At 47.9% G+C, this 13648-nt stretch overlaps 1 protein-coding gene across 1 annotated transcript in view; it reads right to left on the bottom strand.

The window, feature by feature from the left end:
* dlec1 (DLEC1 cilia and flagella associated protein) overlaps positions 1 to 13648 on the bottom strand; it is a gene marked incomplete at both ends in the record, with an annotated part of 33586 nt that overhangs the window by 7147 nt on the left and 12791 nt on the right. Inside the window, 16 exons of the mRNA XM_080548908.1 lie at positions 59 to 181; positions 307 to 459; positions 1082 to 1305; positions 1774 to 1844; positions 2428 to 2543; positions 2676 to 2827; positions 3254 to 3321; positions 3433 to 3621; positions 5425 to 5543; positions 6475 to 6585; positions 7815 to 7968; positions 8206 to 8336; positions 12073 to 12225; positions 12952 to 13082; positions 13188 to 13281; positions 13428 to 13590. Of these exons, the coding sequence (XP_080405034.1) occupies positions 59 to 181; positions 307 to 459; positions 1082 to 1305; positions 1774 to 1844; positions 2428 to 2543; positions 2676 to 2827; positions 3254 to 3321; positions 3433 to 3621; positions 5425 to 5543; positions 6475 to 6585; positions 7815 to 7968; positions 8206 to 8336; positions 12073 to 12225; positions 12952 to 13082; positions 13188 to 13281; positions 13428 to 13590 (2152 nt within the window). The remainder of the gene's footprint in view (positions 1 to 58; positions 182 to 306; positions 460 to 1081; positions 1306 to 1773; positions 1845 to 2427; positions 2544 to 2675; positions 2828 to 3253; positions 3322 to 3432; positions 3622 to 5424; positions 5544 to 6474; positions 6586 to 7814; positions 7969 to 8205; positions 8337 to 12072; positions 12226 to 12951; positions 13083 to 13187; positions 13282 to 13427; positions 13591 to 13648) is intronic.

Here is a 13648-nt window from a genome sequence, read left to right as displayed (position 1 = left end):
GTAAAGGCAGAGCGTGCAATAAGAAACGCTGACATAATCATTGAGTCGTCTGTGTTACCTTGGAGTCCAAGGTCATGAAGCCCAGAGCATAGCCCAGGCAGCCAGGGTCACCGGTCGGCCCTGACAGGGTGAGAGGAGTGAATGACACATGCATGGTGCTACTGCCCCCTGCTGGAATCATCTGGAAAAACACAAGGTTGAGATACATAGGTCACCTGACCAATGCAATAATGACATGCCTCTCCCTGCATATTTTCAAGCTGCAAGTTAAACAGCCTGATTCGGCCCTGTGGGGATGGTACTTACTATCTGCTGCGGTGTGATGCAGTATGGGTAGTCGGAGGCCGTGCCTTCGTGAGGTCTCAGGAAGACGGAGAAGAGCTTCCTCTTCGGAGCCAGAGGGTAAACATTCACACCCACATCTTCCTCACTCACCATCTCTTCCTCCACCTCCAAGTCCTACGAGAGCCACCCAACAGCCCACATGTGCATAACATTGACCATTACACTTGTTACAAACTGCATGGGTGTTTTTGGCTTGTCATGGTACAGTACAGTGTCCATGCAATTAGTCCAAAATGCAGCAGCAAGAGTTTTAACCAAAACAAGCAGAAGAGCTCATATCACTCCTATTTTAGAGACTCTACACTGGCTTCCTGTTAAGCTCAGAATAGATTTCAAGATCCTTCTGCTTGTTTATAAAGCTCTCACTGGCACAGCACCAGAATATCTGAAAGACCTTTTGCTAGCATATCAGCCCAATAGAGCTCTCAGGTCTTCTGACGCTGGTTTTCTCTGTGTACCACATGGACAAAAGAAGAGATTTGGTGAGGCTGCATTCTAATTTTATGCACCCAAATTGTGGAATGCACTGCCAGTTTACATTAGGGATGCAACCTCAGGACATAATGTTCAAGTCAAGACTAAAAACCCTTTTTAATATTGCCTTTAAATGAAAGAATAATTAAATTATTATTATATACTGATCGGAGCACTTTGAGCTGTAACGTTAGCAGGAAAAGCGCTATACAAATAAAAAGTGATTATTATTATTGTTATTATTTAGTGGGGAATGACTCACAGACTTGCTTCTCAGGGAAGAGCTTGTTCCCGCCGTGCTGGGGGGGGTGTGGCCCCTGTCCCAGGTGGGCTGGACGGTCTGATCCATGAGAGCTTGTGCCCCTCCTACCACCTCGTTGCCGTCGACGTCCTTCAAAGGAAAGGCCTCGCCGTACGCCACCACCACGTCCAGCAGCTTCCTGTCCCCCTGGTCCAGGTTGTAGGTCTCCCAGTCCACACGGATGTCTAGAACAGCAACAGTACACCAGCGCTGCTTATTTGACAAGAGGATTCCTACAGGGTTCCCACACCTTCTGAAACATCACATTCAAGCACCTTTCGAGGACTTTCAAGTCTCAATTCCTTCAAATTCAAGGACCCAACGCGGTATAGTTTGAGGAGATCTAGATGAGAATGTATATAACAGGAATGACCATGAACGGTTTTCAAATCTAACGGCGTTATGTCGGTTTAAAATCGAATTAAAGATAAAAACGAATTAACTAATTCCGTTTTTAGAGAGAGAGAGAGAGAGAGAGAGAGAGAGAGAGAGAGAGAGAGGGGAATTCAAGCACTTTCAATGACCCATGTCGATTTTCAAAAACGTTTAAGGCCTTGTTTTTTTTCTCTCAAATTCACAAACTTTCAAGGACACACAGGACCCGGGGGTCTGTTCCTGACACACAGGAGGTTCTTGTGCCGCTGAGAGCTTACCGTACGGGCTGGTGTTGTTCAGACGAAGGGACCGAGACACCGTGTCTCCACCTGACACGTGAGTACCAAAGCTGAGGGGACACAGACAACACCATCAGGGAACAACTGAAAGTAGCATTGAAAATAATAATAATAATAAAAATAATAATAATAATAAAAATAATAATAATAATAATAATAATAATAATAACACATTAGACTTATATAGCGCTTTTCTAGACACTCAAAGACGCTTTACAAACTGAAAAGATCGAGTAGTAATAATAAAAAGAAACAGAAGATAAATAGAAGAAAGTATAGGGGCCTAATTAAGGTAGTGCTGGGGACACATGGGAAGGGGAGGGGGGGGGAGAGGGTTAACTGGTGAAGGCGAGCTTGAAGAGGTGGGTTTTGAGGGCCTGTTTAAATGTTGGGAGGGTGTTGGCCTGTCTGATGTGGTTGGGGAGGGCGTTCCAGAGGGACGGGGCTGCGGCTGAAAAGGCCCTATCACCCCAGGTCCGGAGCTTGGTCCTGGTGGTCTTGAGGGTGGTTTGGTCGTCAGACCTGAGGCAACGGGAGGGGGTGTGGAGGGGGAGGAGGGGGACGTGGTCGGCAAGGTAGGAGGGGGCCCGAATGGCTGACAGTCTGTCAGAAACGACTGCGTGCTCAACCCACCGTATTATCGGCCCCTGGTTCTGGTTCTCTGGCTGCGGCCCAATCATCTGGAAGTACAGAGGACAGCCCCTGACTGTCATCTGCATGGGGATGAGCCGAGGTCGGAGGTCACCCACCTAGGATGGGAAGAGTGGATAGAGCAGGAGATTAGAGATTAGGATGGTTTGTGAGATTCAATGAATTCTTATAATACCTTTTTTTTCTTAGGGTTTTACAGATTGCAGTGATCCCACTCATTGGCCTCATACTTTGCAAACCAGATGATCTCTGTATTCCCCCCACATGTCGGTGAAGGCTGTGACGTCCACGGTCTGAGTTTCAAACGGTCCCAGTATCCCAGAGTCCGGCTCCACAAAGAACGCAGCACCTTTCCCATGAGCAAGCAGGCTGCACACAAACCCTGACAACAGACACAGAACCAAACAGTCCAAATCTGCCTGTACTCATGGGCTGAACTAATTATCTTATGATAATGAATGAATGAATGAATGATCTTTATTGTCATTGTAACAGGTACAACGAAATGTTAATGCAAGCCCTAGGTGCTAACAAACACAGTCCTAAGATAATAAAAAAACAAGAATGAGACATAAATAGACATAAATAGGGGGGATATAAATAGGGGGATAAGTGATCGGTAGGAATCTGAGAATGTATCTATTGTGTAAACTTCTATACTTCTATACACTATATGGCCTATTCACAGTAGGGTATATAGACAGGGGGGAGTTAGCATGTAACTGTGTACTTTTATAAACATATAAACATATAAATATATGAACTAGTAGAACTAGTAACTAGTTATAAAGAAAATACTTTGTAATACCCTCATGTGCTTTCTCCTCTACCTTCTTTGCCTGCACAGCATGTAGTGGTCTTCTGACCTGGGAGGCTCTGAGACATGGACGCACGTCACACACACAGTTGAGGCAAAGCAAACAGTTCAAGGCCAAATCAATCAAACACATGTTGAATATCATTTCAGCAGAGAGAGAGAGACAGTACTTCTTCTGTGGTTTGGCAGACGGTGGTGAGGGGGTGTGGCCAGTGAAGTACTCTGCCTCCATGGTGAAGGGGGCGGGGATAGCAGTGTGATTGGTTATCACTAGCTGCTTGGTGACGGCTCTCTTCAAGAGGACGTGACCTCCAAAGTCCAGCAGCAGTGTGGAGGAGTCCTGGTCGCCTGGAGCAGCGCTGGAGAGAGAAGAAACCAAACAGAATCAATCACATGACAGTCAACATCCACATGACAAATGAACACTTCTACTATTGTTGAAAGGACGCTCAACCTACCAATATGTCTCCAACAGGCTACAAAGTAATGATGAATTCAATTGCATTGTGAGCCTGCTAACAATGTAAAGTAGTGTTATAATTAGCTAGGTAGCAGTGGGGATTACTCACCCAATCCAATTGCGTTGCAATGTGTTGGCTTGACTAGCTAGTGTGGCTGCGCTGCACATGACAAATCTTGGACTTTCCATTGGTTGGTTCACAGCAGCGCAAAAAATTAAGTCACTGAGAGGACTTCCACAACTGCATCTACAGTACATGCTACATGTTTGTTACTAGTTTCAACGGTGGTGTTGTGTTGTGTGTGAATAATGTATGATAGTGTCGGCAGGTGCTAGTGTGTCCTGGGTGTGTCAGCCTGGTGTGCCAGTGCGTCGGAGGGGTTGACGAAATGACTATTTTCTTTTCATAGTGCACACGAGGAAGAGGAGGCCAAGGAGCACTCACAGGCCAGAGGGTAGAGAGGAGGACAGACTGAGCACTCACAGGTCAGAGGGTAGAGAGGAGGCCAAGGAGCACTCACAGGTCAGAGGGTAGAGTAGGACACACTGAGCACTCACAGGTCAGAGGGTAGAGTAGGACACACTGAGCACTCACAGGTCAGAGGGTAGAGAGGAGGACACACTGAGCACTCACAGGTCAGAGGGTAGAGAGGAGGACACACTGAGCACTCACAGGTCAGAGGGTAGAGAGTAGGACACGCTGAGCACTCACAGGCCAGAGGGTAGAGAGTTGGACAGACTGAGCACTCACAGGTCAGAGGGTAGAGAGTAGGACACGCTGAGCACTCACAGGTCAGAGGGTAGAGTAGGACAGACTGAGCACTCACAGGTCAGAGGGTAGAGAGTAGGACACACTGAGCACTCACAGGTCAGAGGGTAGAGAGGAGGACACACTGAGCACTCACAGGTCAGAGGGCAGAGGAGGACACACTGAGCACTCACAGGTCAGAGGGTAGAGAGGAGGACACACTGAGCACTCACAGGTCAGAGGGCAGAGGAGGACACACTGAGCACTCACAGGTCAGAGGGTAGAGTAGGACACACTGAGCACTCACAGGTCAGAGGGTAGAGAGGAGGACACGCTGAGCACTCACAGGTCAGAGGGGAGAGAGGAGGACACACTGAGCACTCACAGGTCAGAGGGTAGAGAGGAGGACAGACTGAGCACTCACAGGTCAGAGGGTAGAGTAGGACACACTGAGCACTCACAGGGCAGAGGGTAGAGAGGAGGCCAAGGAGCACTCACAGGTCAGAGGGTAGAGAGGAGGACACACTGAGCACTCACAGGTCAGAGGGTAGAGGAGGACACACTGAGCACTCACAGGTCAGAGGGTAGACAGTAGGACACACTGAGCACTCACAGGTCAGAGGGTAGAGTAGGACAGACTGAGCACTCACAGGGCAGAGGGTAGAGTAGGACACGCTGAGCACTCACAGGTCAGAGGGTAGAGAGTAGGACACACTGAGCACTCACAGGTCAGAGGGTAGAGTAGGACACACTGAGCACTCACAGGTCAGAGGGTAGAGTAGGACACACTGAGCACTCACAGGTCAGAGGGTAGAGAGGAGGACACACTGAGCACTCACAGGTCAGAGGGTAGAGTAGGACACACTGAGCACTCACAGGTCAGAGGGTAGAGAGGAGGACACACTGAGCACTCACAGGTCAGAGGGTAGAGAGGAGGACACACTGAGCACTCACAGTTCAGAGGGTAGAGAGTAGGACACACTGAGTCTCCTGGCTTTGGAGGAGAAGCCCAGAACAAGTGGATCCTTCATCCCCTCCACCTCACACACGGCTGCTACCTCAGAGAGCTCCATCTACACACACAGGGACAGGAGCAATACATTGTTGTTTTTGATGTCCTATAATAAGAATAGTAATAATAATACATTATACTTATATAGCGCTTTTCTAGAAACTCAGACACTTTACAAACTGAAAAGGTCGAGTAGTAATAATAAAGAGAAACAAAAAATAAATAAAAGAAAGTATAGGGGTCTAATACATGTTTAGATGACTACATCTAAGTCTAAGTGTCTTTGGAGGACAATCTACTCTGCATACTGCAATTACACCTAGATTGCACACCTATGCACCGACCTCACCAACTTCCTTCTATGTGCAAATATACTTAGCATTAAAAATCATTCTGATTCTGATTCTGATTTTGATTTTTTCAAAACTCAGTTGTGAATCTTAGTGCGTTTGCTCTGGTTATGTTACATGTCAGATAGATACTTACACCAGTGTGAGATAGACACTTACACCAGTGTCAGATAGACACTTACACCAGTGTGAGATAGATACTTACACCAGTGTGAGATAGATACTTACACCAGTGTCAGATAGACACTTACACCAGTGTCAGATAGATACTTACACCAGTGTGAGATAGATACTTACACCAGTGTCAGATAGACACTTACACCAGTGTGAGATAGACACTTACACCAGTGTGAGATAGATACTTACACCAGTGTGAGATAGATACTTACACCAGTGTGAGATAGACACTTACACCAGTGTGAGATAGATACTTACACCAGTGTGAGATAGACACTTACACCAGTGTGAGATAGACACTTACACCAGTGTGAGATAGATACTTACACCAGTGTGAGATAGACACTTACACCAGTGTGAGATAGATACTTACACCAGTGTGAGATAGACACTTACACCAGTGTGAGATAGACACTTACACCAGTGTGAGATAGATACTTACACCAGTGTGAGATAGATACTTACATCAGTGTGAGAGGTAAACATCACTGTGACCTCCATCCTGGCGTGGGGTCCTAGCGTGGCTGAGGTCGGGCTGAACCAGGCGGAGCAGAGAGACGCCTGCTGGCCTCGGAGCTGGAGACAGAAAACACGGCACAGGAAAATAAGAGTGGCCTCTCCGATGGCACCATCTCAGACCGCAGCCCCGTCCCTCTGGAACGCCCTCCTCCTCCCCAACCACATCAGACAGGCCAACACCCTCCCAACATTTAAACAGGCCCTCAAAACCCACCTCTTCAAGCTCGCCCTCACCAGTTAACCCTCTCCCCCTCCCCTTCCCATGTGTCCCCAGCACTACCTTCATTAGGCCCCTATACTTTCTTCTATTTACCTTTTGTTTATTTTTTATTATTACTACTCTATCTTTTCAGTTTGTAAAGCGTCTTTGAGTGTCTAGAAAAGCACTATATAAGTCTAATGTATTATTATTATTATTATTATTATTATTATTATTATTATTATTATTATTATGTACAAACAGATGAATGTGTGTTTGTGTGTATGTAAGTGTGTGTAAGTGAGCGTAGGTGTGTGTGGAAGCGTATGCTGTTTTTGTGGACTGTATGACTTTGTGTATTTGTATCTGTCCCTGGCTTGTGTGTGTTGTGTATTGTAGGTCAGATCGACACAAGAACCTACAGTCTGTGGGCCTCTGAATCCTAAATCATCTTTGGTACAAACAACAATGTTCCTTGTTTTTCTCCTATGTCTAAATGGAAAATATAATTAGAAAATGTCATAAAATAAACAATTGAAAAAAGATAGAATAATCCAAGCAGCATACTTTCTGAGAGGACTACAGCTTGACCAATAACACGTCTACATGGCATTGTGATGGTCACATTGTAACTAACTGTATAGAGAGCATCCTAACATCCTCCATCACTGTCTGGTACGACTCTGCGTCTGCCCGATCCAAGGCCAAGCTACAAAGAGTCGTACTGACAAGATTGTGTCTGACTCCTCACATCACATCCAGCTCACTTGACTCCCTTCTGGACAGCGCTACAGGGGCCACCAGGTCAAAAACATCACGCCACTTGAACAGTTTCTTCCCCAAAGCCACAGCCCTCCTCAACAACTCCTGATCATTGCACCTTGCACTTGACATGTTTTCTCACTGAGTTGTACAGTGTATTTATTCACTCGTATCGGTACTGGTGCTGTCTTGAGTATTGTAGTGTTGTCGTCTTGTTGTTGTATGTACTGTAGCTTGTTCGGCGTGGAGAATACCAAGTCATGGCGAATAAAGTTGAATGTAATAGCGTACTGTATGTAGTGAGACAGAAGGGATCCTAACTGACCGTGGTCCAGGTGAAGAGGGTTGGCAGAAGGGTCTGGTTGAGCAGAGTGACAGTTCCTCTGGCAGGCACCCCTAGATAGAGCTCTGAGAACAGCAGCTCACAGCTCAGCAAGCACACCTGGGGGGACTGGACGTCTGCTTGGACGGACAGGTGACTGTGGACAGGGACACAGGGGGTGACCATGGTTACTTTATCTGTTCACCTAGCTAATAAGGCTTTTATGTGGATACTACTGAAGGATGGATGCTATGAATGAAAATCCAATGAGCATTTGTTCAATGATGATGCAGTGTAGGTTTACTGGTAAGCTTGTTGCAGGTGTATGAGAACCAGTGACTTGGACTGAATGAGCTACAGTGTGTATTTGTTAACTGGTAGAGCTGATCCTCACCCTTCCCCTCCGTTCTCCACAGCCAGCTCCAGGACAGTCTCAAAGTGCTGGCAGGTGTCGGGTCTGAAGAGGACGTCCACACTGCAGGAGGACAGAGGGGCCAGGACACCCCTGCACGGCTTCACAGTGATCTACCAGGACAGGGCAGGACAGGACAGGACAGGACAGGACGGGAGGGGACAGGACAGGACAGGACAGGACAGGACAGGACAGGACAGGACAGGACAGGACAGGACAGGACAGGACAGGACAGGAGGGGACAAGACAGGACAGGACAGGACAGGACAGGACAGGACAGGACAGGACAGGACAGGGCAGGACAGGACAGGACAGGACAGGACAGGACAGGACAGGACAGGACAGGACAGGACAGGAGGGGACAGGACAGGACAGGACAGGACAGGATAGGAGGGGACAGGACAGGACAGGGCAGGGCAGGACAGGACAGGAGGGGACAGGACAGGACAGGACAGGACAGGACAGGACAGGACAGGACAGGACAGGACAGGACAGGACAGGATAGGAGGGGACAGGACAGGACAGGATAGGAGGGGACAGGACAGGACAGGGCAGGGCAGGACAGGACAGGACAGGACAGGACAGGACAGGACAGGACAGGACAGGACAGGATAGGAGGGGACAGGACAGGACAGGATAGGAGGGGACAGGACAGGACAGGACAGGACAGGACAGGACAGGATAGGAGGGGACAGGACAGGACAGGGCAGGGCAGGACAGGACAGGAGGGGACAGGACAGGACAGGACAGGACAGGACAGGACAGGACAGGACAGGACAGGACAGGACAGGATAGGAGGGGACAGGACAGGACAGGATAGGAGGGGACAGGACAGGACAGGGCAGGGCAGGACAGGACAGGACAGGACAGGACAGGACAGGACAGGACAGGACAGGACAGGATAGGAGGGGACAGGACAGGACAGGATAGGAGGGGACAGGACAGGACAGGACAGGACAGGACAGGACAGGACAGGACAGGACAGGACAGGAGGGGACAGGACAGGACAGGATAGGAGGGGACAGGACAGGACAGGACAGGACAGGACAGGACAGGACAGGACAGGATAGGAGGGGACAGGACAGGACAGGATAGGAGGGGACAGGACAGGACAGGACAGGACAGGACAGGACAGGACAGGACAGGACAGGACAGGATAGGAGGGGACAGGACAGGACAGGATAGGAGGGGACAGGACAGGACAGGGCAGGGCAGGACAGGACAGGACAGGACAGGACAGGACAGGACAGGACAGGACAGGACAGGACAGGACAGGACAGGACAGGACAGGATAGGAGGGGACAGGACAGGACAGGATAGGAGGGGACAGGACAGGACAGGGCAGGGCAGGACAGGACAGGACAGGACAGGACAGGACAGGACAGGACAGGACAGGACAGGACAGGACAGGACAGGACAGGACAGGACAGGACAGGACAGGACAGGACAGGACAGGATAGGAGGGGACAGGACAGGACAGGGCAGGACAGGACAGGACAGGACAGGACAGGACAGGACAGGACAGGACAGGACAGGACAGGACAGGGCAGGGCAGGACAGGACAGGACAGGACAGGACAGGACAGGACAGGACAGGACAGGACAGGACAGGACAGGACAGGACAGGACAGGACAGGATAGGAGGGGACAGGACAGGACAGGGCAGGACAGGACAGGACAGGACAGGACAGGACAGGACAGGACAGGACAGGACAGGACAGGGCAGGGCAGGACAGGACAGGACAGGACAGGACAGGACAGGACAGGACAGGACAGGACAGGACAGGACAGGACAGGATAGGAGGGGACAGGACAGGACAGGACAGGACAGGACAGGACAGGACAGGACAGGACAGGACAGGACAGGACAGGACAGGACAGGACAGGACAGGACAGGACAGGACAGGACATGTCATTTGAAACAGACAGGATGTTGTAACACAGTATCATATGTGAAAGCGGCTGGTGAAAGGGGGAACAACCCGGCAACCAATCAAAATGTTCGCACTTTTATTTTGAAAAACGGAATATATTGCAATGCAATGGATTAGGTGAGTAATCCCCACTGCACCCTAGCTAACTATAACACTACTTTACATTGTTAGCAGACTCACAAAGCAAGCTGTGGGAGTTGACTTGCGAGTGTGTCATTTTTGTGTGTGACGTGTGACATATTTACATGTATTTACATTTTTCAAAATAAAAGTCTGAACATTAAATCGGCTGCCGATTTCACCAGCAGCTGTCACATATGAATGATCAGACTCAATACAGTAGATCATACCCCCAATTCTGGAAGGTACTATTTACACAACAGTCCAGATTCTGACTCAATGAAATCAAACCTTTACTACACAATGACTGGCTTTGGATTTGTTGCTAAAACCTTCTTTTTTTTATCCATTATATCAACTCATTCATATGAAACCATTTATTTGCCTGGCTCATTGTACTGTGGTACAGTATATCTGTGTGTGGTACACCTGTGTTTGTATACCAGTCTGTGTGGTTGTGTACAGGGTTCCCACACCTTCTGAAAAATCACATTCAAGCACCTTTCAAGGACTTTCAAGACTCAATTCCCTCAAATTCAAGGACCCAACACGGCATAGTTGTGAGAACTAGATGAGAATTTATATAATAGGAACTATCTGCTCACAGACAACAATTAAAAAGAGAGGCTTGAATGTGTGAACACTAGATGGTCTCTTGCCTTCTCTACCACAGCGCAGCAAAACAATATATTGTGAAATATGTGTAAAGTTAAGCAATACAGAGATTTATTTACTAGTTGACAAGCTAAGTAAAATGTTGTTTAATATATATATTTCTTTTTTTTAGAGAGAGAGAGAGAGAGAGAGAGAGAGAGAGAGAGAGAGAGAGAGAGAGAGAGAGAGAGAGGGGGGGGGGAATTCAAGCACTTTCAATGACCCAAGTCTATTTTCAAAAACTTTTAAGACCTTGATTTTTTTTCTTCACATTCACAAACTTTCAAGGAATTCAAGGACCCGTGGGAACCCTGTGTGTAGTTGTACCTGTGTGTGTGTGTGTGTGTGTGTGTGTGTGTGTGTGTGTGTGTGTGTGTGTATAACAGGCTGTGTGTGTGTAGTTGTACCTGTGTGTGTGTGTATAACAGGCTGTGTGTGTGTGTGTGTGTGTGTGTGTGTGTGTGTGTGTATAACAGGCTGTGTGTGTGTGTGTGTAGTTGTACCTGTGTGTGTGTATAACAGGCTGTGTGGTGTGTAGTTGTACCTGTGTGTGTGTGTGTGTGTGTGTAACAGGCTGTGTGTGTAGTTGTACCTGTGTGTGTGTGTATAACAGGCTGTGTGGTGTGTAGTTGTACCTGTGTGTGTGTGTGTGTGTGTGTGTGTGTGTGTGTGTGTAACAGGCTGTGTGTGTGTAGTGGTACCTGTGTGTGTGTATAACAGGCTGTGTGTGTGTGTGTGTAGTGGTACCTGTGTGTGTGTGTATAACAGGCTGTGTGTGTAGTTGTACCTGTGTGTTGTGTAGTGGTACCTGTGTGTGTGTGTAGTGGTACCTGTGTGGTGTGTAGTTGTACCTGTGTGGTGTGTAGTTGTACCTGTGTGTGTGTGTGTGTGTGTGTATAACAGCCTGTGTGTGTGTAGCTGTACCTGTGTGTGTGTAGTGGTACCTGTGTGGTGTGTAGTTGTACCTGTGTGGTGTGTAGTGGTACCTGTGTGTGTGTGTGCGTGTGTGTAACAGGCTGTGTGTGTGTAGTTGTACCTGTGTGGTGTGTAGTTGTACCTGTGTGGTATGTAGTTGTACCTGTGTGGTGTGTAGTTGTACCTGTGTGGTGTGTAGTGGTACCTGTGTGTGTGTGTAGCTGTACCTGTGTGTGTTGGTTCTGGCTGGGTCTCTCCCTCAGGGCCCAGGGGGCCTCCAGCGGGGCGGGGTTGGTGATGAGGACGCTGGTCTGGACCTGGTCCCCGAGCCTCAGCAGACCCAGGTCAACACTGGGCACACTGAGGGACAGCTGGGGACCCTGGACAGGACAGGACAGGACAGGACAGGACAGGACAGGACAGGACAGGACAGGACAGGACATACAAATTTGAGCTTTTCAAAAAATGCCGGTCGAGAGAGGACGCTGGCGTTGCTTGTTCGCCGCTTCTCCGCCCGAAATCTAGATATATAAATCTAGGTGTAATTGCAGTATCCAGAGTAGATTGTCCTACAAAGACACCTAGACTTAGATTAAGTAAAAAAAAAAAAAATAGACCTATATACTTTCTTTTATTTATCTTTTGTTTCTTTTTATTATTACTACTCAATCTTTTCAGTTTGTAAAGCGTCTTTGAGTGTCTAGAAAAGCACTATATAAGTCCAATGTATTATGATTATTATTATTATTATTATTATTATTATTATTATTATTATTATTATTATTATTATTATTATTATTATTATACAGACTTCACCCTCTCACACCAAGGAGAGTGCAGGGTAAACATCAGAGGGTGGTATCTTAACTCCAGGTCCGCTCTCATAACCGGACTCATTGTGTAAATATTCCATTGACGTCAACGGCAGATTAAAGCAACATTTCAGAGATATGAGATATGAGATATGAGATATGCACCCAGATCTTGAGTTCAGATTCCACCCAGACAGCATTGAGGTGGGAGTTGTGTGTTCTGCTAACTATTCATGTTGTCGTACTATTTGGTACTTCCTTAGTCAAATCGTACTCTAACGGTCTCTTTCTCACCTTGAAGTTCACCTCGATGGCCAGACTGACGGGCTTGTAGTGGTGCTGGATTTGACACTGCAGGCTGAACGCCACCAGACCCGGCCTCCCTCCAGTCAGAACCAGCTCCAGATCGAAGCACTCGTTCACCTCTGGACCCCAAACAGACACAAACCGACCAGTTCTAAAAATTCAGCTGTCTCCAAGACCTTCAGTACTGTATCTAGACTACTTGAATGATGTATTGTGCCACATACCTATTTCCCCTGTCAGGGGCTCTACTTCCATGATGTGGCAGTCAGTAAGACTCTCCCATTGGAAACGGATGCTGCAGTGACTGTTGTTCCACATCTGACACACACATCAGCACATGAGAAGGAAATGAAAGGATCAGAGACTACACTAGCCACACACACGCATGCAGGCACACACACACACACACACACACACACACACACACGCAGTACCATAACACTGATGACATGACGCTGACCTACCTTGAATCTCTTGCGGACAGTGGTGCCGATGAAGACCTCCCCAGGGATGTGAATGGCATAAGGCTCTAGCAGGATTTGATAGGGCTCTGTTGACCCCTTGACCTCAATCTCCATGACGATGACATCATTTAACTTGGGGGCTGTATCCGAGGGCTGTGATGTCCTGCAGATCCAGACCCACGTTTCAATACAGCAAATTAAAATGGTGTTCTTATCAAGAC

This window comes from Nansenia antarctica (genome assembly GCF_963989245.1).
Source record: "Nansenia antarctica genome assembly, chromosome: 19".
NCBI classification, from domain to species: domain Eukaryota; kingdom Metazoa; phylum Chordata; class Actinopteri; order Argentiniformes; family Microstomatidae; genus Nansenia; species Nansenia antarctica.
Note: the sequence above shows the minus strand (reverse complement) of the source record. Positions and strands in the feature narration are given on the sequence as shown.